Source organism: Ammodytes marinus (assembly GCF_949987685.1).
Source record: "Ammodytes marinus genome assembly, chromosome: 2".
In the NCBI taxonomy this organism is placed as follows: Eukaryota; Metazoa; Chordata; class Actinopteri; order Uranoscopiformes; family Ammodytidae; genus Ammodytes; species Ammodytes marinus.
Genome location: NC_137231.1, coordinates 9101988 through 9128059, shown reverse-complemented (window position 1 = coordinate 9128059; position 26072 = coordinate 9101988). Strand labels below are relative to the sequence as shown.

General features: G+C 45.6%; 1 protein-coding gene across 2 annotated transcripts in view; it reads left to right on the top strand.

Moving 5' to 3' along the window:
• fbrsl1 (fibrosin-like 1) overlaps positions 1-26072 on the top strand; it is a 190762-nt gene that overhangs the window by 135308 nt on the left and 29382 nt on the right. For both annotated transcript variants that reach the window (XM_080040480.1, XM_080040479.1), the window contains exon 5: positions 19918-19966. In XM_080040480.1, the coding sequence (XP_079896606.1) occupies positions 19918-19966 (49 nt within the window). The remainder of the gene's footprint in view (positions 1-19917; positions 19967-26072) is intronic.

Below are 26072 nucleotides of genomic sequence, written 5' to 3'. Positions count from 1 at the left end.
CATACTTTATGCTCTCCCAGGCTATTACTATACTATTTCCATAGGGACCTACAACATGTTGTGTTCAACACAGACACTGACCTCCGTTAATCTCTGCAGTGCCCCTTCGATATTCCTCCTACCGTTGTAAATAGCATTCCTGTCAATACCAGGCCTATAAATATCACACAATGTGACACTGCCACTGGCTCTTTGCTGTGGCATTTGTATTCAATTTAGTGTAAAAAAAAAACTCATTACAGTTTTGAAAAAGCACATTTGTCAGCTGAAGTACTAGTCATGTTTGAAAAAATCCATCCACATTGGAATAGCAAAAGCGTATTCTATGTGTTGGTATATTATAGAATATTATTTATTAGTCTGTTCTTCCATTGACAATTTTGGTTTCGGGAGCACTTTACTGTGGTGACTTCATTCAATAACAAATATATTATATTTCATTTATAAGTTGTTGAAATATTAATTGTCACTGAGAAGGGTGGACGTAGCTTTACTCCAAAATTGACTTACATTTCGATGGGAAACGTGAATTTTTGAATAGTATTTGCCAAATGGCCCAAACCTTCCTCCCCTTGAATAGACAAACAGAGAAAAGTGTCTCTGCAGTCATTGTTGTGCTTGCCAATCACCAGTCTTTTACTTAGCTGCGGCTCTGTGTTGGAAATGGCATTTTGTTCTGGTGCAAAAACCCAGTAGTGTAACTGATGCGGTCAATGATGAAGTCTCAATGAAATATTCTCAGTCCATTATCTCTTCTCATTGCCTGTTAGTTCTGCATGTCATTGGGTTGTAGGGTGTATGACATTGAAATACCAATCACTATTCAGCCGGATACTTCCTCCCACCTACATATTAAAACGTATATCTTTTCTCTCCGCTCCGAAGCACCTATCTGTAATCTACTGCAGATGGGGGCCTGTGGAATTAGCTTTGCAAAAACCTCTCTTATTCCTATCTTCAAAAGCCCATTTATCTCTAGCGGAAAGCTGATAAGAGACAGGCCTGCTTGGCAAATGTGATAAGAGGGTGAAAAATCCTCCAGCTATTTGTAATGTAAGAGTTCAGGCAGATCACAGCTGGGGAAGACATGACAAACCCAGCATCATGAGACTAATGCCTTGTGCCCCCTGAAGCCTAGATACCAGATAGAAGCAGAAATGGAGATTTATTATGGATCTGTGCACAAACTCACAAGTGAAAAATTAGCCAAAGAAACGTTGAAGAAAAATAGCCAAGCATTTGAATGCAACGCCATGTTCTCAGTACTGACACCGATACCTAAAACCCAAGAATATTGTCTGGCTGTATTCTAAAAAAAAAAAAAAAAAAAAAAAGTAATGCTTCAGCCTGCTTAGCTATTTTGCATGCAGCATTTGTGTAGCTTTGAATATGCAACAATCTATAGGGGGGAAAATAAAGAAAAAATATCAGTTGAATATGTTGTTGAAGCCTTTAGGGGTTAAAGCTATGCTTAGGGAGGAACATGCTCTAAAAAAAGTATTGTAAATCCTAACTGGAACCTGTCTAAAATGTGGGGCTAATCCAAATTGGCTTATACTCTGAGACTTAAGCTGCCTTGTGCGAGAAACTCAAGTAAAATGTTATTTTTTTTTAAATATGGAAGTGCGGGTTGTGCTGTAGAATTGCAAAATAACATACCACTCATTCTGCGGGCTGAGTTAACGCCAGCAGTACAAGAGCAGAACTCAAGACAGTGTTTTCCCATCTCTGCCCCGGTGTGTTCCCCTGCTGATTTACTGGACAGAGATCAGGTTCATACCTGGTCAGGACTCAGTGCTAGAGCCGCTCCACTGCATTAAAACTGATTCATGTATCCCTGGAGCCTTCGTCTGTAGATCCACTGAACACAGCCTCAGCCATGCATTCATTTGTGGGTGCAAATATAGTCCAAAACGTGGACGGATGTGTGAAGTGTATTTTGTTATAATATATATGGCCTTTCACAAGAAATTCACTTGTCAGGGAAGCGAGCAGTTCCTTCTCCCATTCACAGACTTATGGGCCACAGGAGATGCGGATTGTTCCGAGGACATGTCATTACTGTATAACAGATGACACGTAGCATGTGATGTTATTCATATTTCAAGGACACTCCCCCAGCTCCACCACTTGTGGGTCCACAGTGGGAGATGGAGAATTTATGCTCGTCCCCGTGGCACTTGGATCTACATCTTAATCCTGACAAGGGACTCGCCATAAAACACTCGCTGCTACACCGAAAAAGCAGAGAGAGAAAGGCAGACTTTAACAGAGGGGAGAAGCAAGCAAGCTGCTGTGGAGCGAAAAACGTTTGGCAGGCTTGTCTTTTAATGCACACTGCAGGGATGTCTCTGTTTTTAACATTTAAGTTATAAATATCACAAAGGGGGCCGCACAAGGCCAGTGGCTGTAAAGGGACGTAGAGGTGTTGTCAAAACAAAATACACTTTTTCTCCCCTTTTTTATTGCAAGGCAGAGCTGGGCTGTATAATATTAACTGTGTCGGACAGGGGGGAATTTATGTGCACGTCCAAATGGAAGCGACCAGTGACCTTTTCTGTGGCGTTTGCCAGCACCCAAACTGCCAGACAATGGACTGCTTCGACAATGAGCCGCGGCTTTTTGCTCCCCCATCTCTTCCTATGTGATGTTATTTCCTAAATGTGGGCATCACTGAGAGACCTGGGGCTTCTCTCTTTCTCTCTCTCTCTCTCTTTCAGCTGTAAATGTCAACTGTACAGAGCAGTCATCCGAGGTCTTTTGAATACCTCCAGGTACTTCTGAAGTCATATGTCAGCCAGTCACTCAGTCAGTGGGTAATGTGTGTTTCAGGCTCTTGGCTAGAATGCGTTGGTGAGCTGCTTTGCAGGGGTTGCTGAGCAATGGAAGTGGAGCGATTGGTCACACAACACTAGGCTACATGGCCCTGTAACATGCATTCTCCTCTCCTGTTATGTTGTTTTTTTGTTGTTTTCACCGTCCTCCCTGACAAAGAAGTCTAATCTTAACTTCAAACGGCTTGTTAAATCCCATACATATTTCAAAAGAAAAGAGCTCTCTCTTTAATCCACCCCTAGCCCTTCTGCAATTAGCCATTGACAGCAGTAGTGCCTAGTGCAGTTGGTGATCTAATGGAGGACCGAGGAGACAAACTACAGGTCCTTTGATTCTCTGCTAGTGAGCATCTCCTGGCTCTCAAGCCTGCTCATTGGAAACCTTTCTCAAGGAGAGGTGGAGACACTCGAGTGAATTCCCCCTTCTTTTGAAGCTGCCGACCTAGGTCAACCTATAATTCTGGCAGCTGGCCAGCACCTTCCCCTCATCTCTCTCTCTCTCTCTCTCTCTCTCTCTCTCTCTCTCTCTTCGTCTGCTCCTCACCATTTCCAAACAGCAGTGCTTCCCCGAGAGCAGGTTGTGTCTTTTGTTACCTTTATGAGGCGTAATTAAATGTGCGCGGCGTGGCACACAGTGTTTGAGCAGGAACCCCAGGCGTGCCATTAGCCAGATGTGGCTGCTCAATCCTTAATGATAGAGGGAACAGAGGCGGAGGAGAGACGAGCCCAAGAGTCCTTCATCACGCCATCCCGAGGTGTCGTGTGGGCCTAATTGCCCCATCGTTTTCTGCACCGTACGAGGCCCCCATGACACCTAGTAGCTTCACGCATTCATTATGTAGTCTCCCAGTGCTACTTCAGGCTGTGCCGTGTTCGTGTATATAACCGGAGGTGGGTGGGTGTTATGCTGCTGCTAGCTAGGCTTTTAGCCAGCGAGTATGATTCATGAGGGGTAGTTCTTCTTTAACACCTTTGTTTTGAACATTGCACGCAAATAGGTGGGGTGATGTTCTGTGTAATGCAGTGCATTAACATTTTACGGTGTCTGCCTGGAGAGAGGGGTTGGTTTCATTGTCATGTAATGTCATCTTGTGAGACTGTGAGAGATGGATAGAAGAGACATTTTAGATATCCAGCTGCTGTGAAACACCACCAAAGTAGCACAGCGTTATTGGTATTCCGTTTGAGTTGGATCATTAAATGTTTATGGCATTCAGTATGGAGGCTGTGGAGTTCTGATATGTCCATGTTGTAATAGTTGAGAATTGATGGCCTTGGATGAGGGACCGACCGACAGAGTTAGGAAGCCACATTTCTAGCAAACAACCTGCCTGTCTGTCTGTCTCTGCCTGCGGGCTTTGGGGAGTGCTAAGGGCTCAGACTGACAACCGCTGACTGATCGGCTCACATTCACACAGCGCTTTCCGTCCAGCCTTGCCTGGGATCTGACTATTGAGAGTTCTCATATTTCCTCCTAAGCCCTTTCACTCGCAGTGTATTAAAGCTTCCCGTCCCACTCCGCCCCTCTCCTCGTCTTTTTAATCCAGCCCGCGTGTTTTTTCCCCTTAGTAAGCACATTTGAGTCGGGAGCTTTAATTAGACGTGTCTTCTCCAGGATGTGGATGTGTCGGGTGGTCCGCGCGCAGCCTGGGGATGGCTGTGTGGAAATGGGCCTACATGCCAAACATACGGCACCCTCGCTGGAAAGCAGGCCCCTTCGTTAGTGAGGAACTGACGAGCTGCCGCTCACATTTGGGTAATTAACACCGCCACAGATTGTGGAACAGCTGTGCAATTTAGCACTGTGGCAACACCAGCGAGTCAAGAGAGACTCTGCAAACAGAGAAGGGCTATGAAGTAGATTCATAGAGCACCTCACTCAGGCCTCATTCAAGCTCTCTCCAGTGGCCAAACATAACGCATATCCTCGGTTACTTAGCAGACTGTGGCATGACAAATCATTAAAATCTAATTATTTAGGGGGAATTTTAGATGATGACTTACTTAAGCCAAACAACCGAAAGCTATTATTACAATTTGGATGCTCACAGACGGTGTGTGCCATAAAATACTTTATTTTTTCAAAGTGAACAGTTACAACTTTTTCCTTGTCAGTACGTTTCAACGCCTTTCTTTCAGTAATGGCAATGTGGCACAACTTAGATCCAGCAAGGCTGCATCTATGTACTGTTTTCATGGACAATTTACAGCATGTTTTTGGGACTAGTCATCAGCCTTGTCTACAGTTGTGGAGAATAGATGGACCATGTGTAAAAAAGCCACTGCACTTTCTCTCCATGTAATTTAAGTCGCTTTTCATCTTTCTTTTCTTGGCAGGGCCTGGCTTGCCCCCACAAAACCAAATTATATGTGAGAAGTAATTAAAGCATCCTGGTCTCCTTTTTGTTTCTTTTTGATTATAGTTAATGCATACCATTCCGTCCCCAGCTTTTATTCGCCTTGTTTTTTATCCCCACTGATCCGCAACATCTGGTTTTGGGTTTAACCGTCGGGGAGTGGTGAGAGTGTGGGGGGAGAAAATGCTGGTACACAAGCAGTTTAAGCTCCAGTATTTCTCTGTTGGTTTCTACCTGATTATTATTGAGCAAAAAACACAAACATCCTTGTATATATGGCTTTCAGTCAAGTTGTGAGCATTTTACGACAGCCCAATGATAGTAATTTGTACAGCAATGGAGGCAACTTGTCTATGTGTGATTAGGGATGGTTTACATTGTGGTGTATTAGAGAAATTCAGATTCCCAAACAGTGGGTTTGTATGGCTAGAGTAAACTAGCAACATGAAGCTGTGTAGTTAAGTGTGAGTGTTGTAGGGTTGAGCCCTGTTGCCTCTCCTCTCCTCTCTCTGGCCTATCAAGTGTCAGTGACAGTGACATGCCCAGGGCTGTCAGCAGGCCATGTCCTGGCTCCGTGCTCCGTCAGAGAGTGAATGGAGAGAGCCCAGGGAACTTGTTAAATTTCTGCTAAGCTAGGCTATGCTGACTTTGACAAGAGACATTTCCTTCCAATCTCCTCAGGTCCTCTGCTGCCATCATCAACCACAACTCAGTGAGTGAACAGGGCAATGGAGACCATGCAACGATAATAATGTGAAAAATGTCTATCTGCAGTAATGCCAGGTGAAGGCAAACGGACAGGCAGGCAGCCAGCCTCTGCAATGTATTCTGGGAGGCTGGGCCAAGCCCCAGCGGGGCTGTCATTTATTTATCTGCAGTGTCTTGAGAGGTGAGGAGAGGAGAGATGGCAGAGGCTTGGCTGTACCGGGGGGCTGGCCAGGTCTTGAGGGATAGAAAATATAATTGGGCTGCTCTCACTCTTGGCTCTGGCACCAATCAGACAATTCTTCCCTCCCTCACCCTCCCCTGTTGCTCACAGACATAGCTGAGGAGATGAGGCAGCGCTGGCCTTTCAGGCCCTGAGCAGGGACGACCCCAAACAAGACTTGTCACTTGTGCTTACAGTGGCATTTATTTGATCGGAGGAGGTTTTTCTTCCTCCCCTCCCCCCAACCCCGTTCCTCTCTATTCTGCTACTGCCGTCTCTCTTTGGCCTGAGCTGTACTGCTGGAAAGCTGAATGCAGTTTGGCTTGGCTACCCATGTCTACTGCAAGGCAAATGACTTTGCTGTGAGGGACAGGCCACCTGTTAGTGACGAGGTGCGGGCTGAGCTCAGCGAACAAGAGTAACTGTCAGAGAGGCAGGTTGGAGTCTCTGCCAGCACGAAGGAAAGGGAGAAAAGAGAATGTTTTCACTGGCCCATCACCGCTACATTGGCCCACACATTGTCCTACTGTGACCCAGTACTGTGGAGGCACTGCTATGCTATTGCTAGCACAAAGGACTGAATGTACATTTGTCTCGATATGTAGTGGGAGAACTGGAAGGTTCCCAGCCTGCTTGTACGTGTGCATGAATGCGTGCATGTGAATGTCAGCAATGTGTTTCTATGATGGGAAGCAGGGAGTGTCATGATGGGTGACAGTGTAGGTAGAGCGCTTAAGCCTGTGTGCACATCTGTTTCAGCTGGTCTAATTGCGTATGGAGCTATTGATCTGGGGTGGGTTCAAGGGCACTGAACCAGAAGTTATTGCATCCCCACACTGGCACGGTGCCAGGCTCCTGTCAATCCTGGATGTGGGTGACGGCCTGGGCAGGTATCCGAGTATTCAGAGAGCCATTAAAGGGGTGCAGCAAAGCGTACTAGATCTCCAATTACAAGTTGGTGGGTGGCACTGGGTGGGTTGCCATGCAGGTTTACAAGGCCAGCTGGGCAGGCCCCTGCTGCTAGTATGCACCTGAGTGTGTTTAAAAAAACATGAACAGCAGAAACGGTACACGCTTCTCTCTCAACTCAGTCTCTCTTTGTACTGACGTGTGAGGGAGAGATGCTTTGAGGCTTTTTATATGGGCCTGGCATGATGGGTCGTCTGGGTTTCCACTGGCTATAATGTTCACCTTTTTTCATTTGGGACACTGTTTACATTGACCTCTACTATGCAACCACACACATCTTCACCACTGACAGACATGAAATGCAAACACCCTTTTTTTCCATCTCGGCTGGATGAATAGCACGCAGTATAAGGGCCCTGGAGCCTCGACCGACTAATCCAAGGATTCTCTCAAATGTGAGAAAGGGCTGCTTGAGCACACAGACGGCTGCCTTGACTTCATTTGTTTGCATATCTCTTATTCAAATACAGACAGGAGCCACCTGAACCATGGCTGAGAGTTTCTGGACGTGCAGATGTTGAAAAAAAGAAGTCACAGGAGGATATAGAGGTTGCTATAAGAAATACCTTAGAAAAACAAGCCTTTAAATGACACAGCCAATTAAACCACTTATCAGCATGGCCTAGACAATCATTGAGAAGCAAGGAGTGCCGTGGCAGCTGACCGCTTTGTTGTCAGCTTTGAAAAGCCGACAACTCAACATTTAAGATATAGTTTAAGAGTGTAATGATCCGGTTTGTCATTGACAGGAAACTAGTTTGTTAAGGCGATCCAGTGCTGTGGTAATGAGCTGTTTAACCTTTCTGCACTTCAGAAAAAAATCAATCTACTGCATTATGTACACACACACACTGCCATAACATCACTGGAGCCGACATACTGGAAGTGAAAATGAGTGGCCTCTGCATGTGACTTGGCGTCCTTTTTGCTCATTTAGCCCGCTCATACACAACGACTCGCGAGGAAAACAAAGCTTTTAACAAGCACTAAGATATTCATTGTTGCCATCTACGAACAAGCCCAGAAAAGGGTATTGGTGCTCCGGGGAATATTCCTCGCCTGTTGTTTTTGCTTTCCCACTTAAATAATTCAAGGCGATGCATGTAAGACAAAGTTGCATTCACTCGCTTCATTATATTTTAATCTAGAGCAAATGATGCACTGCGTTCACTTGGCATGGCCAGCCAACCTTTTATAGCCCTGTCTGCAGTGATTGCTCATAAAAACCCTACCCTACCCAATGCAAACACATCAAATACATCATCCTGGCCCTGCCCTTCCTCTTCCGTCCAGGGATTTGTGTTCAGATGGATGCCAGATCAGATTCCTCCACAGGTGTTGTGTTATAATCAGAGGCAACAGACGGTGGGGTTTACGCAGAGTTCACGAGGGCTCATAAAAAAGTAGCTACGCCAACAGAATAGACAATTACAGCACATTAGGAGGATATTATGCGTGCAATTACTGGAGATGTAGGTTGCTGTGTGAGTGTTCGGTAATGAACTGAACTCGCCTTAAAGTATTAATGAACTGACATGACTCCGTATGTTATACATTTATAGCAACGGTTAACATAAGTCAAGAAGAGCGTTCATGACTGTTTCCCACACGGCTGCATCTAACCGACTGATCATTGTAATTGAAAACGGCTAGTAACATGGCCGCTGTCAAGGTCAGGTCACAGTGTGGTGTGCTAGAATGATGTTACACAGTAAGTGTGAAGTCTAAAGCCATAAGCTCTCTCACAAGGTCTCTGCAGTTGTCGCGTCGGCGTTAAACTAGCTTTTGCTGGACTCCCTCGAGGTACGCAGTTAGCTCAGCTCCCTCTCTCCCTCCCTCCCTCCGTCATCTCCTCCCAAACCTCCTGGCATGTCCCACTGATATGTAATCCTGGATATTAATACACTCCCGAACCCAGCCCCACATTAAGTCACACATCTGGGCCGTCAGTGACAGAAAGGCTCAAGTGTAATGTCATGTCATGAAATGGATGGTGTCGTAGTTCATTTTGGAGTGGCATATTCATGTAGAGGAATAAAAGATTTCAATGAAAAGACCATATCAAATCGTAAAGGATGCATTGATGTGAAGAAGCAGTGGGCGTACTTTGGGTTGCTGGGGGCCGCTGATCTATATTAAATTCTTCCTGTGATCTCAGAACGCCACACACCCAGACATCTAAGAGAACACAAGTATACCAAATACTAGGAAAAATATTATATCTTCTTTTCTTCCAATAGCAATCTCGTCTCTCTGTGTTTGGTGATGAAATGAAAGTCTGCCCACTGTAAACAGTCCCTTATACCGTAAATAGTGACCTCCAACAAGTATTACCGTCAGTGCAAACCAGTTGTAGGTATTTTAAAGGTGACTGCCTGCCTGCCTGCCTGCCTGCGTGTTGGGTTTCCTGTCCCCAACCCTGCAGTGAGGCCTCAGGGAGAAGGCTTGGGTTACCAGCTGCCAGAAACCTGAGGCATGATGTCTGCATCAAAAAGTAAATTCCACTTAACGTGCCACATCCCTTTCCAACATGACCTGGGGGCTTTGGAGGTCTGACACTCCTTTATATAGTGCATACCATGTTTGTTTGTGCTCGCACAGGGTGGATAGTGTGCCTTATAAGAGGCAAGGGGGGGGGGGGGGATGGTGCCATGAGTCTTTCCCACTCCATTTCCACTTTTTTCCCCACCCCCCACTCTCCCCACACATTCCTCTGCGGGGCAAGTGGATTGCATTGATCCCCGAGAGCCTGGTCCACTTTGTGATCCAATGTTATTTTTTTGAACAGGGACAATGTATAAAAACACATTAACCTTGTTTAGGGCAAGGAGAGATGTCACGTACTAGGTTTTAGCAAAATTGCTATTTTCCACCTGCATACCCTGGGAAGTTAAGTACAATAATAAAATAGTACACACATAAACAGGATACTTACGATATATAAACAAAGGATTAAGCATTAAAAAGATTACAGGAAGCACTACGTTGCATTGCTTACACGGGTTGCAGGCTTGCAGACATTAGAAAGATGGCGAGATGAATTCCTTAATGCCCTTTGCCTCATTTCGGCTGCTGTTACTAAACCAGCATCAACAACTTCACCCCCCCCATCGCACTGATAAACTAAGCCCAGCAGAGAGCCACGCGGAAAGGTCAGGGGATCACGAGCAGCTAGTGTGTGTGCACGGTGTAGGGTTTTACAAAAAGGCAGTGGGAGATGCAGAATGACTGGTGTGGACTGGAGGCTGCTCCGTGGAGCCTGGAATCCCCTGTAGTTTTCCTAACCCGAACCCCCCACTGGTATTTAGAACAATATTTATTTGTGTTAAAGGGGAGGTGATTCATATTACTCAAAATCACTGGCACAGTAACTGGTGAGATCTGCCTCTTGCTGCACATTTCTTTCCTCTCATTAAAGGTTTCCGTGCCCAGAGGAGCAGAACCATTGCCTAGCACACATTTCCATGTAGTGCCAGTTCTTGCCTTTTCTCTTCTCTTTGTGCGCCGTCTCTTACTGCAGATATAAATTCACTTAGTGTGTGTGTGTGTGTGTGTGTGTGTGTGTGTGTGTGTGGGTTGAGGCACAGCAAAGGGTCACAGCTTTTTTATCGCTGCATTATTTAAGATCCTGATGAGTTTTTTTCCCCCGTTAGCAAATTCATCCAAGTCAAAAGCGCAGTCCAATCTTAAAGAGCGAGAGAGGAAGAAAGCAAGAATGTAAGTTGTGTTAGCCTGAGGTGGGCTATGACTCACCTCAGACATTGTTCAGATGGAAGGCAAAAAGAAAACAAGTTCAATAGGAGTTTTTCTATTGAGCTGTGCTTAAAGCCACCTTTTTTCCCTTAACAAGCTGCAGTGAGAGGTGGTTTGCCTACCAAGCTTGCCTGCAGCTCTCCGCAGGGCGATTATGTCACGGCGGGCCAGTCAAAATGATGTGTATCTCTCTGTTAAAAGGCATCTCTGCTGCAGCAAAAGGCTCTCTGACTAGGAATATTATTATTATCTCCTCCAGGATCCTCTCCACAGCAACAACGGTGCCGCATTGTGCGAGAGCTCTGGAGAAAGCTGTTTTTGAAATAATCCTCCTGTCTGTTATCCTGCCTCTCAGACAATAACATCCAGAGAGGATTTTTTTCTTTTCTACTCTTTTTTCCCCACTATCCACCACCCACACTGACAATGGGGTAAAAGGCTTTACAACAAAAGGATGATGTGGATATGGCGGATGGTGAGTTTTTTTCCGTGACCCGTACTCCTATCATACCTCCTCACTGACGCCCCGAGGGAGCCATGCAGGGATTTGGTTGTGGCTGTTGACCGGCCAATCACAGAGCAGCGAGCCGTGTCTTTAAGGGCTATCTGACATCTCAGGCTCCCAGAGAAGCCTTCCAGAGCAAGAGGGAGAAGCCACCGGTGCTCTGATCTATATCAGGACCTGGAGAAGTAATGATGAACAGCCCCTCTGATTCCACGGGGAGATTACCTGCTGGTTTCTTATCGCTGCTGGCACACATTTTGACATTAAAAAGGAAAGGGGGCCACGCCCTTTCCATAGTCAGCTGTGTGCCGTGCCAAACAAAGCTATACTGCAATCTCCTGCTTTTTTGTTTCCCCATCTACCGTTGCATTTATCTATCTGTCTTTCTCCCTCTCTTTTCCCCCCACTTCCATGGTCTCCAACAGGACTTAATCAAAGTACTATGGCTAGCCTGTGCCACACTGAACCTTATCTACTATCTCACCCTAAAATAACTCCCCCCTCCTATTTCCCCTGACAAGGGAGTAGGAGAGCCACGCATGCTTTTAAAGCACTGAGCTCAGATCTGCCGTTGCATTAATTGAGTTAAATGGATTGCGATGGTCGAGATGATTTGTCTGTCGGGCTTTTATTGCCGCAATTTAGACTGTGCCTCATTGCATTATGCCACTTAATGAGAGCCCTTCACAGCCGTTTTGTCTCTGCTGGTATTAACACAGGCGCAGGTTCACTTCACACAGGAGGAAAAGTGGGAATGTGCGCGAAGCCGCCCTAATTTCCCTGCAAATATTCAGTTGATGATCAAATTGAAAGCACTCAGTAGTTGGCATTTTAATAGATGGGTTTTTTTCTGTACTTGTTTCTACCTGTTTCTAATGCCCCTTTTTGTATCCTTTGTTTAATCTCTGGTGTTGAAATAGTGATTTGTGACCACCTCCATCCTTATACCAGCCCACCTCTATCCTTCAAACCCCAGGGGCCCCTTTGCATTGGAGATTGAGCAGGTCTGGGATCAGCTCTGTGGTGAAATATGCCTTGTCCTTTTTCCTTCATTTCTCCTTATCTGGTTAGTGCTGGCTGTGGGCCCTGCTGAGGCGTTGATTTGTGACCCGCTCTGTCTGCGGCGGCGGGAGACTTTAATGCAATGCGTGCTTCTGCCCTTCTCCCTCTACTGATGAAACAGGCCCCTGCATTCCCCTGATAGACTGCTAATTTGTATACTAAACTGACAGGCAGCCGTGATAAGGGCTAGCAACTGCTGCACAAGCCAGCGGAGGGAGGGAGGGGGGAGAGAGAGAGAGAGAGGGGAGGGAGGGAGGAGTGGTGTGGGGTGCGGTAAGCGAGACGAAGGGTAATATTTTACACAAAGCTCAAGCCCCTCTGCTGCTCCTCTCTCTGCATTCATTTCCTCACGTCTGTTGCTAGGGGGTGAGGGGAGCAGGAGTTGTCAGCCTTGGCCCTCTGTCGTATACACACACACACACACACACACACACACACACATATATATAATATGCCTTACACGTGGCTATGAAAATGGCACTAGGGGCTAAATATAAAGAGGTTTGTGTGTGTGTGTGTGTGTGTGTGTGTTTGGTGTGTGTGTGCCAGTTGGGACACCGCGCCATTCTACACGGTCACTATGGAATTCATTATCATCTTAATGATGCTCCAGTTGAGGCGATATGTTGGTTGACAGTTGTGTGGGAGGTTTCTTCTTCTCTCCTTTTCTGTTGGCGCTGTACTGTATATCCCATCATGCTCGCTGGGGGTTTGCAGTCTACACTCTGGCCCACACCTGTTCTGACAAGCAGGCGGTGGTAGTAGCAGTGGTGGTACAGTAGTGGTGGGTGGGATTTGGAGCTAAGGCACTGTATAGTATATACTGCCTGTACCCCTGCCCTGGGAATGCGTAGCACTGCCGCGGCTTATAATAAACGACCGCTCGGGAGGTCATTAAGTTTCTGGAACGGTAGCGAGGACAAATGCGAGGGAGATAATTAATTTGGTGTCTCCCGGTTGCAGCCTGGGAGCTGTAGGCCCCGCTGTGCATGGCTAATGCAGCGTTTATTGTTAAAGTAGCATTAGTGGACGTCTTGGGTTGAATGACGAATGAAGGGTCGAGGGCCCCGGAGTGGACGCCAATGGTGTTTAGCAACGAAACAAGCTGCTTCTCCCCCACTACGAACAGGCCCAGAGTAGGGTTTAACTGGCAGGTGCTTTTGTCATGTCAATACTGCTTACTTTATATCAGTGCTCAAGATCATTGGGTGACCTTAAAACTGTATATGTGTACGTATAAACGAGACATACTAAATCAATTTACATGAAAACATATCTCATTAGGATAATTTAAGGATTTTCAACAACTGTAGCATTGGTCAATTCAACAATAACGTATGTACTTGTACCTGAAAAGAGAGGCAACACAGGACTTCAGGTGACAGTTAATGGTAAATTGGAAGAGAGGGCAGTGAAGGAGGAAGTTGACAGTGATGAAAGACCACGCGGGGAGCCAAATTAACAGTGTGCGTATGTGTGTGTGTGTGTGTGTGTACGTATGTGCGTGTGTATGTAGGGGGAATGCAGTCAGTGTAAATACATGGACAGACATGTTTTGACCCTGCGTATTTTCCCTCTTTTCTCCATGCTATCTGGAAAGTATTTTAGTGCCATGTCCATGTCACATCAATACAGCACAAATTGGCCGCGTGGACCCTCAGATGTCTTCACCCTTACGCTGAGACATTCGACCCACTCATTTAGCATGCAAAACAAATGCGCTGCGTTTGTTTACCACGCTCTATTACCCACAATTACGCAGTAGGACAGCGTGCCCCTAGCTACGGCTGCACTAATGGCTGCTAAGTTGATTTTCACCTGTCTATATGTACTTTTTTTGCGCGATTGGTCCTCTTTTGTGCTGCCTGCTAAATTGGTTTTGACATTGAACTGACAACCTTGGCTGGCATTTTGGTTTGTGGTATATAAGTGCCGAGATTAGCCGCCTTACCACTTGTCCGACAACAGTCTTTGAAGAACACAGCACGCAACCAAATGACTCAGAATTAAATTGTAATTATAGTCTTTGCAGGCATGAGCCCACAACAAAGCGTACTGACAGGTTTCTTTGTTTTCACGCTACAGCTGTTGTGATAGCGCTGGCAGCCTGTGTAGAAGAAAGTATCTCTCTACCAGGGAAAGATTTTAAAGGGGAAGATTTTACCTGTGTTTGTTGGCATGAGGGAGACTGTACGAGGGATTTGGTTTGATTTAGTCTTGAGTTTTCCTAACCTCGGGCTGGCTGCGAGACCTCTTTCCTGTTTGGAGATCATTTGCGCAGGTCCAAGGAATGCCGGGCATGCAATAGGAGATCAAAGTTAGATGGACGGCCTGGGGATGGTTTGATATAAAGCAAAGGGGGGTTTAGTGTGTGGGCAGGTTGTGGGGAAAGAGAAATTGGTCTCTCAGCAGTCTTTTCTAAATGAGGTTAATTGAATCTGGGTAATTGCTGACCTTCCTGTCTTGGTGAAATCACAGCCTTAACTGATCAATGTCTTTCATAAATGTATGCCTGAAGGTCATTCGGTTGATTATGCCAGCCCTCCCTTGTTGCCTGGATCGTCCTTCGCTCAGTCAGCCCATTGTGCTCAAATTAAGCAAGGGAGCGTTTTCACACACAAGAAAGAAAAAAAACGTGCAATTAAGCTTGTCTCACATTCTCAAAATTAATTATCTGGATGTGTTGTGAAAGGGGAAGCAAGTAAAAACAAATGTAGACGTGAAATATTTGCAAAGATTTTTTCCCCCTCCTCGCTTTCTTCTTTGTTGTGACAGCAAAGGCATTTCCACTCGCTGTAAAATGTCTCACTTATTGCTACAGCGAGGGTTTGTGCCTCTCTGCTCTCCCACTGCGGCTCTGCTATTATCTGGAGATGTATGCAGCCCCATAAGTCACTGGTTGTTCAGGGAAGTTGGGGGACTTTTTAAAACAAACAGCAGTGTAATTTGTAATTTGGCATTCCCTAAATCTTGGAATTATGGTTTCTTGGTGTGGCTCCTTGGGGAGCAAGCACTCTTGATGGTTGGGTTTACTGGCCCGGCTCCCTCCCTTGGCCTCCCTTCTTTTTCTTTCTTTCTTTTCTTCCCCCCCTCATTCCTTTTACGCCTGCCGAGGAAACGGAAGGATTTCACAGCTGCTGAGAGCTGGGCCCCGGCTGGGCCCTATGACCTCCTTCTTGCTTTCCCCCCCTCCCCTCTGTCTCACTCCCTTTTTTCTCCGTCTCTCCAGCAGTCTCTTTCCTTAGGGAGCTCTTGTGTGGCTCAGAGGAAGCTGAATCATAAAGCATGGCTAATGAATAGAATAGGGAAGGAAAGCTGAGGCCTGCTGACGGCCCTCTAGAGAGGAGGCCAGGGCCCCTGAAGCCCCAGGCTCAGATAGCAGACGGCCCCCTCAAAGGTCAGGCTTCCTGCGGCCCGCTCCAAGGGCTTTTTTGGCTCCCAGGCAATGTGGCTTGAATTTCCCCTATTTTTTTTTTCTAATGGTTAAATTTCCCTGTTTCCTTTGGAAAACCTGGCCTTTGCTCCTCTTTTTTTCTCTTTGTCTGTCTCTCTTTCTCTCTATATATATTTTCCCCTCTGTCTCGTCTTTCGCCGTCTGTTTTTAATGGCAGCCAGGGGTTGCCTCAACAAAGAGAGTGTGAAGAATTTGTTATACATGACCTCTGCACACCACAACCGCAGGCGGCGCAGACTGCCAGCAGCACAGCCCCGTGAAAAAATGTCAACTTGACCAGCGAAAACCCTGAACGTTTTCTACAAAAACAACAGCTAGCCAAATCAGGGCCTCTGCTTTGACATGCCTTTTTAAGAAGTGCTTTTGTAAGCCGGCCTTGTAATTGTGGATTATACGACTGACTCATGCAGACTTGGCAGGTGCAAAGCACAGCATTAAAAACCAAAATATTCCTTGTTGATGTTACTGGTTGAATATGTTTGGAAACAGCTCACTGCTCCACTGCACAATCAAAACGCTCAGAACAGGAATAAGGAGAAGCAGGTCGTCTTGGCACACGGTAAACACAGCGTTTTCTGTTCTCCTTTCACGGGAACGTTATGTCTGCCTCTCGCTCTCTGGATAACCGCTCATACGGTCATAGCAATTGTTTTAACTGTTGTAGTGAATTATGACCTAGCCCTGTCTTTTTCTTTGCTTTTGTGACCCCGTGCCACACAAAGCAAGTCCCTGAGCCAGCTCCCGTGTCCATTTGACAAGCTTCATTTCATCCTGAGCCCATATTTTTTCTTCCAGTGCCTCGGGGGCCGTGACTCAAGGCTGAGGTTTGTGCTGCTGCAGTGCTGAGTCTTGGTACTGGAGCGTTTAATGTCGTCCAAAGCTAACAAAGAGCCTGTGTTGTAGCCTGGCGCCCTGGTTCTGGGAGACTGAGAGAGGGCAATGCTCGACACTCTGTCTTTCCTCTATGGTCTACTGTAAGAGGAAACAGGAAACATCTCCAATCGGCTCGAGTGTTCGCTCTTCTTTAAATGTTTCCGCTCATCAAGACAAAACTGAAGAGGTGTTACTGACCTCTTCTAGCATTTGCATCAAGCTATTGAACTAGCTTAAACACACTGGTTAACCATTCTAATCTTTTGTATGAATACTGCGGTTTATTAGGCTCATAATTAACATGGGCGTAACTGCTCTAGCAAAAGGTAAAGGCCATCACTAAAAATGACACTTCTAAAGAATCTAATGATATCCATTTCAAAATAAAGGTGCAGTCAGTGATTCTGGAGAATGCTTTTTGTCAAAATCAGTGAATATCTCGATCCGCTACCTGTCCGTCAAAAACTGTGTGTACGGTGGTATGTACACAAAGGGTATATAAACAAAGGGGGCCCACTGTAGCTGGCAACATGCACGTTTACAGAGCCTAGGCAGGTAGCGGGTCGTAAGGAGATATATAGGCTACTGTTTTTTGACAAAAAGTGATTCACTGACTCCACCCTTAACTGTCACTGCTTACTAGTTAACCTTGCAGTGTAGTTGCTGTCGAGTTTGGCTTAAGATAAGATAAGATAAGATAGTCTTTATTGTCATTGCACAGTCACCTATACAACAAAATTGGGATTGCCAACCGAAAGTGCATTACACACACAGAAAAAACAGACAAGCAATTTAAGTCAAAAACAGCATAAAAACAAGACACAGAAATAACAAAAGAAACAAGACAAGGACAGGCAATGTCATAATAAATAAATCTAAAAGGCAGAAAGCATATTGCACTTGTGGAAAGTGAGGTAGCGTATATGTATGTCTGTTTAATGTTTTATGTTTTATGAGAGTTAAGGGTCCTGATTGCCCAAGGAAAGAAGCTGTTAGCCAGTCTGTTGGTTCTGCTCTTCAGGCTCCTGTACCTCCTACCACAGGGTAGTAGGCTGAGCAGGTGGTGGCTGGGATGGAGGTGGTCACGGATGATCTTCTTTGCTCTTGAGAGGCATCGAGAGCTGGCGATGTTATCCAAGGAGGGCAAAGGAGAGCCAATAGTATTTCCAGCTGACCTTATCACCCTCTGAAGCCTTTCTCTGTCAGCCACTGTGCAGCCAGCATACCACACAGTGATGGAGAAGGCCAGCACGCTCTCAATGGTTGAGCGGTAGAAAGTCACCAGCAGCTTCTCCTCCAGTCTGTTCCTCTTGAGTACCCTCAGAAAGTGGAGTCGTTGTTGGGCCTTCTTCACCACCGCTTTCGTGTTAGCTGACCAGGATATGTCCTCAGAGATGTGAGTTCCCAGGAACTTAAAGGTGGAGACTCCCTCCACACAGTCACCATTTATGTGGAGAGGAGCGGGGTTTGATGTTCCATGCAGCACCTTATACAGAGAGCTGGCTCCTATAACCCAGAACTTGTCAGCCTGGTCTGTCATCTCTGTGTCTGTTTGTCCAGAACTGAGGTCTGTTGTCGGTGTGGTGTGCTCCTGCAGGGGGCACTCTGAGGAGAAAGGCCAATATCTCTCCATTATTATCAACAGATCGTTTGTTTTGTATCACCTCATTAGTAGACACAACTGTTTACGTCTGCTTTGCTGTCTATCACTATGGTTTCTCCCCGTGTTTTATAAAGCTGCTGCTGTGTGCATAAAGCAAATTGTTGAGAAAATGTGCGCTTTCGTTCCGCAATGTTGTGGTTAGCGCCGAGACGAGACATCAAGCACAGACAGACAAACACTGCGGAGAACAGTAACACAGTGAGTGAAGGAGGAATAGGGAGGTCTTGGAAAGAAGAGGACGTCCTCAAAACACTTGTGAAGAACTAACACGGATGCCAAGGACAGCCATCTGTGTTTAGAAAATCATTTGCTTTCTCTTTTTGTCTCTGTCTCTCTTGCACTCACTCTGATTCACTGTTCATTCTTTACATATGCTCCCTTTGTGCAGCGTAAAATACAAGCGTGGCAGTCGAGCACACTCGGGCCCTTTGGTAGGAACATATGTTCAGCTCTTGCAGCTTTTTACAAGTGCGCCGGCCGAACCCAGATGAGAGGATCTAAAGCAAAGGGATAAACCATATAGCTTTAAACAAAACCCCTATATGGGCTGATATTACAGGCTGAGCAGGCTTTTCTTTGTTAATATTATCTTCCAAGCAGACGGACTGTTTGCTACGGTATTTTGCACAATAGTGGGTTTTGTGTGGATTTACATGCTTTTTGGTCATACTGTTTAAAAATGCACCATCTGGCCAGTTAGCATGTATTCTTTTGTGAAAATGTATGGTGTGTTTTGAATGAGGTGGTGCTTACCATGATATATTTAAATATATAAAGCAGAGGGGAAAATACCATGCAGTGTTTAGTCTAGACTCTAGAAGATTCCATTATCGCTTCATAGTGAGAAGCCTTTCTCCCACAAGTGAGTCAAGCTATTCCACCAGATTTACACTGTCAGTCACATCAGCCAAATAGATGACAACTATTTTTTACCCTATAAATGCTCATGTTGTTGACAGATAGTCTGTTTCATTTTTTGTCTTCGATATTTCTTTTTTAAATTTAAATAAGGAGATTGCTTCTGATGTGGAACTACATTCTTATCATGTTATTCCTTTCCGAAAATTGCAGTACAAAGTGTAATTTGTGTGCAGCTGTGTGTGTATGCAGGAGCCTTTGTGCTGTAATGCTGCATATAGGCAGCCACCTTACTGACTTCCTTGGTCTTTGACAGCATTTTTATGAGGGTTTTCAGGTGGCACAACAGTGCCACCTAATGTTACCTCGACAGGAAGAAGCCAGACAGGGAGCATCAGGTACAGAGGGTGCTCTTCTTGCTGATTGACTGTATAATGCTGTGTGGTGCAGCTGGACTTATCTTCCAAGCAGTTGTAGCAATATTTGTGGCTGACTACGACTTTGACTGGGCTGGCAAAATGTGTGTCAGTGCTTGCATTAGTTATGATGAATAATCTTGAATCGAATGAGTCATTTAAAAAAAAGGAGAAATTGATGAAATTTGCAACAGATTCAGCTCATCAGATAAATCCACTAACCGTCTGCCTTCTTGTTTTTCCAGGTGTCTGATGTAGGATCGGAGAAGCTCTTTTCCCCCACCACACCCAAAGGTAAGAGAGCCCGCTATGTTTCCTCTCCTCTTCTGCCTAATTCATTCTCGTAACTGGGTTTTCCAACTCTCCTCCGCCTTAATCCCGTAGCTCCTATTCAGATTTAAATGTCAGCCGACATTAACAAGGTCTGGTGACTACATATGCATGCATTTTTGCCTGGGTGTGGCGTGGCGTTTCTTGGACGACCCTGCCAAAGGCTTAGCCCTCCTACATATTGGTTCATTAGAGGGGATTTAGAGCCTCCCTGCCACATGCTCCCACAAATGAGAACTTCCCTTAGGCAATACAAGCTCTCTGACAGCAGGCCTGTGCCATAATGGATGCCAAAGGAAAGAGAGAGAAAGAGCTTTGTCAGCGCCCCAGACGCCACAAACTGTGTGTGTGTATTTGTGTGTGTCACTGTTCACATATGCACATATGTGGATTATGAGGCCTTTGCTTTTGTTTGCTCATGCATGATTTGACGTGATTTTGTGCTTTTGTAGTTCACGCGAGTCCAACCACAAACATGTGTTGGTGTATACAGTACCATGTGGGCATAGAATGTCTGCTGCACCTGTATACTGCATATATTTTCACCAAATCAAATGATGCTTGCCAGGGCAGAGCAGGGAGAAATGTGACAAGTTGTGGATGCAGGGAAAGGGAGGAGAGGCACGATCAGCCTCCCAGTGACAGATAGCAGCATGCAGACCACGTCCCCCCAGGGCAGAAAGCAGGGCCATTAAGTCAAGCAGAGGGAGAGGGGGGTGGGAGTGCAGACAGTGTAAACTATGGCCATATGAGGAGAGTTTTTGAGGGGCAATGTCTGAAGGACAACACTGGACTAAGAGAAACTGTAAAATTGGATGTCACTTTGACATCTTTTACTGTGTGCATCCTTTTTATTTGTCCAATAATTGTTGAAAATGTTCAGTGGTTAAGCTTGAAAAAATGTTTGCATTCTGGGTCAAACTAAAGAAACCTAGTATTTTGATATATTAGTATAGCAGGGCGGATTTGTAGCCTCGCTCTACATCTACCTCTTGTCTTTTGATAATCACAAATACCAGGTTTTTGTTTGTATTTAATTCACAAAATCAGAGCATCCCACAGTGAAAGCTAGATTCCCTCTCAACGACATATGAAAGTGTTGCTTGACTTAGCCCAGTAGCTCTGACTGCAGAGGGGAAAAGTATGGTTGACACGGAGGAGAGAGAAAGCAGGCCCGCTGGTAGATTGATGTAGATGACCTGTGACCAGCGCAGACCTTGTGAAACCAGCCTTTCACAATGGCGATGACTTCCAGATTTACTCGCTTTTAGAAAACGACTAGACCGCGTCCAACTCCATATATTCTCTGCACTCCGGGCTGCTAGTCTACTACTGTTGTCAGCTGTCAGGGTGTTGACTTGGTTTTTTTTTTCCCTGCATGCCCGTACAGAACATGGCGGCATATTACCAAACTCAGCCGTGGAGCACTGCTAGTACAGCAGGCACATACACAGACTTAGCCTACACAGTAATTCACACGCTAGACAAACACCCCCTTTCGTGTCAGCTGGTGAACTAAGGCCTCCGTGGATCAGGCTAATGTGCACACAGGGTTGAGGATTAGGACCCGAGGAATTACAATCCAGATAATCCAATCAGAGTCTCCCTCTGATTGTGACAAAGATCAACGCAATCCTGTTTGGAAGAAAACAGTAGTGTGGAAGCAGATTAGAATGAGGGGTTAGAGAGGGTGAGGCAGCTAAAGAAATCAGCAGTTTGATGAAGAGATTTGGCCATGATGAAGAAGAAGAAGTTATCATGCTGTCATTTTGCAGAGCTGCCACCAGATAGACTCTCCTCTCCCATTCCAATGTTGTTGTTGTTTTGTGCTGCAATGGATTCTGGGACAGTGTTTGTTTTGGGCTTAGATGGGTTTTTCTGTGGGTGTGTGTGAGTGTGTGTGTGTGTGTATGTGTATAATGTGTGTGTGTAATGCAGAGCAAGCCCACAGGCTGTTTTCCTCTGGTTTAGAATGCAGCGTATGTGTCCCATTACCGGTCTCGCTCACGGTCCTGTGGGACCAATGAAAAGCCTGCTTTCCTCTGATCACCAGGCCTGTCGAGCTGTTGGCTGGCAGACAGATGCACACACACACACACACACACACACACACACATAAATATATAATGTTTGGATGATGTTTGGCTTGTACATTTCTCTAGGTAATGAGCGTTGTCTTTTTTTATACCTTCCTTGCTTTTCAACATAGTGTGCCTTTCTGTGCTTTATTTTGGTAAGCTGCAAGGGGTAAAAACAGTTGAGGTTAAGCCCAAATTGCACACAGGCCCACAGTCTGTCATGTTAATGAAACAGTGTAGGATTAATAGGGGAGAGGAAAGACCAACATTGTAATCAGCGAAGGCAGAGCACTGTAATTATGCACACAGAACATGGTCTTGGGCAAAACCCAGACACACTTGCCTTTTTTCGCTCATTTTTACTTCTTGTAATTTCTACATCGTTAGTCTGCTGACAACCTATTATAGTTGCAAGCTAGCGGTACCAATAATGGCGCAAGATAATAGTATATCTGTATTAACACAGCACATACTGTGCAGTTCTCTTTGGATGGTTTTTACCGAAGTGCTAGCACACATTCTGCTGTATGTCTGTGTGTTTGTGGTTATGAGGCGGGAAGGCACAGAAAAGGGCAAGCGTTATCCAACCGTTATTGTTTTTTTGTTTATTTCCGGTCTTAAACCTCCTGCAAATTATTGATTTCCTGGAGGATGGCATGTTTAGGTCAAAGCACTCTGAAAACCTGTGCTCAACTCAGGGCCCTTATTGAATAGCAGGTCAGAGTTTAACGCTGTCACTTGCTTGAAGGCGAATGAGAAGCTAAATGTAGCTACTGAGCACATGCCACCTCCACAGAGGGCAGATAAACACTTCACTGGTAGGGCTGCCTTATAACATTTCACCACGCTGCACCTATGGAAGTTGTTGGGAGTTATCACCTAGCCGTCAGCAGCTAGAAATATCTAGGAGGAACACTTTGGAATCTGCAGTGGCTGTGTTGAATGTTGTGTCTGTGGGTTTGAGACTAATAGGTATAGTGTATAGGAAACATCTTGCATTGCCCCCTTTGTACTAGCTAGCTAGGTGCTACCTGCCCATGGTGTGAGGGGTAAAACCTGTGTTGTGTGTTACCGGTCCACTAGACAAACCTGGGGAATCTTGGGATAGCAGGGAGAAAGATTGGTAGAAAACCCATTTCTGAAGTGGATTTGTGCCCTTGTAATCCTGATTAATTTTGACCTGGTGTGCTCATTTTAAACAGAGCATTACAGTAAGCGTGAACACAGCAAGCTCTGGGGCGAAACCAGGAGCTTAGCGGCTTTGGGGAGGCTTAGCTGCAGATGGCATTTTAAGCCGGACTTAATAAATTGTTTCCATTAAACTTACCGGCCCACACATACTGGATTAGACAGAGTGGAACAAAGGAAGGAGAGAGCGTGCAGACGAAGACGATGAGGGAAAAAAAAGGCACACACACACACTCCCATCATGCGCATCTGACCCTGTTAACATCTCTCTGAGGCCGCGAGGAAGGTGCAAACTGTGGTTACTACTTACTGTGGTGTTCGGAGATAAAGAAGCTTTTCGACACCAAGGCAAAAATCCCCCTCACTTTAGTTTCCCTCGCTCGTCAAGGGATGTCGGAATAATTTGCTTAATTGACACAGAAGTAAACAAACAAACGAAAAAAAAGATGCATAAACGATTTAGCTTGGCAGTGGATTTAGGGCTTATCCTTTAACTGTTTATACATAAACACTTTACCAAATGTTGTAGCTTAAGGATTTAGGATCTCCCCATACATTTGCCTTTTTTTTCCTATGGAGGGCCTTTTTTTTCTCAACTCGTATCAATCTGCTATTGTGGGGAAATCAATTCCTTATGGTAGAACCCCGCCTCTCTCCCCCTCTCTTCTATCCTCCGCCTGCCTCCGACTGTACCTCCTTCCCCCCCATTGGCTCATGGCTTTCTCCCTAAGCTCTCATTATGTGCTACACAGTCCAGGGTCCCCGTGTCGAATCGCTAATCAACCACCCTGTCTGCAGGCCTGCTCTCTCAATAGGTGCTGAGTGGCCTTTGTTCCGCCACCGCTGTTTGCAGCATGTCAATAAAAAGAGCTATGGCCGCCCTCCTCCTCCTCCTCCGTTTTCCTCTTGAGTTACCTGCACCACCTCGTAGCTACTGGTCCGCTCCTACAGTGCAAGCTTCAGCAAAATGAAACACAGTCTAGCCTGCTGTATTGTGAATGCAGTAGATGGAAGAAAAGGAAGGATGGTGATTGGAAAGGGAGCAGTAAAGGTCAGGGGCAGGGGGGATTGAGGGCAGCCCAGGCATAGTGAAGTAGATGGGGGAGCATGTTTGTATTCGGCCAGGCAGCTCTCCTCTGGCCAGGTCAATGTAATGTATCACTAACCCCGCCAGCCGGCCCCACTGTTTGCAGCCTCTCACCCATTAAATAATGAATGGAGGTTGACCCCTCTGACCAACAAATCAGCTTTTTTCTGCCGCCGTTGAATCGGGGATAGAGTGGAGGTAGATGGAGAGAGTGTGTTTGGCTAGCAGGAAGGCTAGATGACTGGAGGGCAGACATGTTGCTGGAAAAACAACAAGGGCTGCAGGGGGATTTCACCCAGCAGCCAGATTAGCAAGTGCTGGAATTGAAAGCAACCATCACTGCTGTGGAATCTGAGCCTGGTGAAGCTCACCTCCACAGTGCCTTTCTGTGATTTGTTTGACAACGTCCAGGCAAGCCTGCAGGACATGCTTTCCTTTATCAAGAAGACCAATGTTCCTGTATTGACATAGCACTTATGGTCAGGCCCTGGTGTTTTGGGGGTTTGGGAACTCATTTGTAAAAGTCACACAATGTTTTAAAGGGAGGTTGGTATGTTTGGATGCGTAAAAGAAACAATTTCAAGTGCTTCTAAAACGACCTCACTTGTTACTGTGCTTGAACAGCAAGTCATGTTTTCCCCTGATTTATTTGAAATATTAATAAGCTACAAGATCCTAGCAGAATACAGGGTCAGCTAACGCACACTGTTGAGGCCAGGGAGAAGAAATAATTTGGCAACATAGGAGAAAACCAAGGAATATGGCTTGTTTTTCTTTATTAATCTTTGGGTTATTACCATACACACAGACATATAGCACTGCTTATGAGCTGGGTGATTTGTTTTTAGAGAAAGCGGCTGATATTAATGCTGCCTTTATTGATAGTGCTAATGCTGTTTGTGCAGCCATCCCTGTTGGAGGGATGAAAATAAATAGGGGGGAGCTCGGCGGAGATAAGACACGTGTTTAATTATTAATTGAGCCATTACTGACAGAGATTGCCTTTTTTGATTTAAAGCGGGACGGCCCGCTTCAGGGACAGAAAAAGCAATTACAGAATTCCCAGCTTGCATCGCTGCTGCCCATCGTTTCACCATACGCCGTGAGAGAGAGAGAGAGAGAGAGGAGACAAAACACTCCCACACACACATACACTCAACACACATCCTGTTACACTGCGCCGTTTCATAAATTATTTTAATTCTTCTTCAATATTTATAGCGTTTTAAATTGCGCTTACATTGCCATGTATTATTTATGTAGAGTGGCAGGCAGTCAAAGGGACCGAGCCACATTACCCACAATCCCTCTATAGCCCGGCACCTTGAAAAGCTGACTGAAGGGGATTGTTTTGGCTCTGTGCGATGCAGGAAGTGATGTCAGAACACACACTAGCTCTTACAAGCCGCCTGTTTTTCAAAGACACTCACTGATTTTCTAGGCACTGCAATTAGCTGGCTTGTAAAAACCATTGCTGATATGTCATGCTATCCCCATGTGCACTCTGTGGCCCCTATAGAGAACTACTATGTCCATTAGAAAAGTGTCCGGTATGCATGAAATATTCATTCAGCCTGTGTTTAGAGTATTGGGTCATTGTAGGTAGAGCTTCAATCTTGAAACAGAACCTCTGCTAGATAGTCAATGTATGTCTCCCTCTTGTCTATGTTAGCCATTACATGTCAGAATGCTTGACACCTGTCTGTCAGTCCCATCA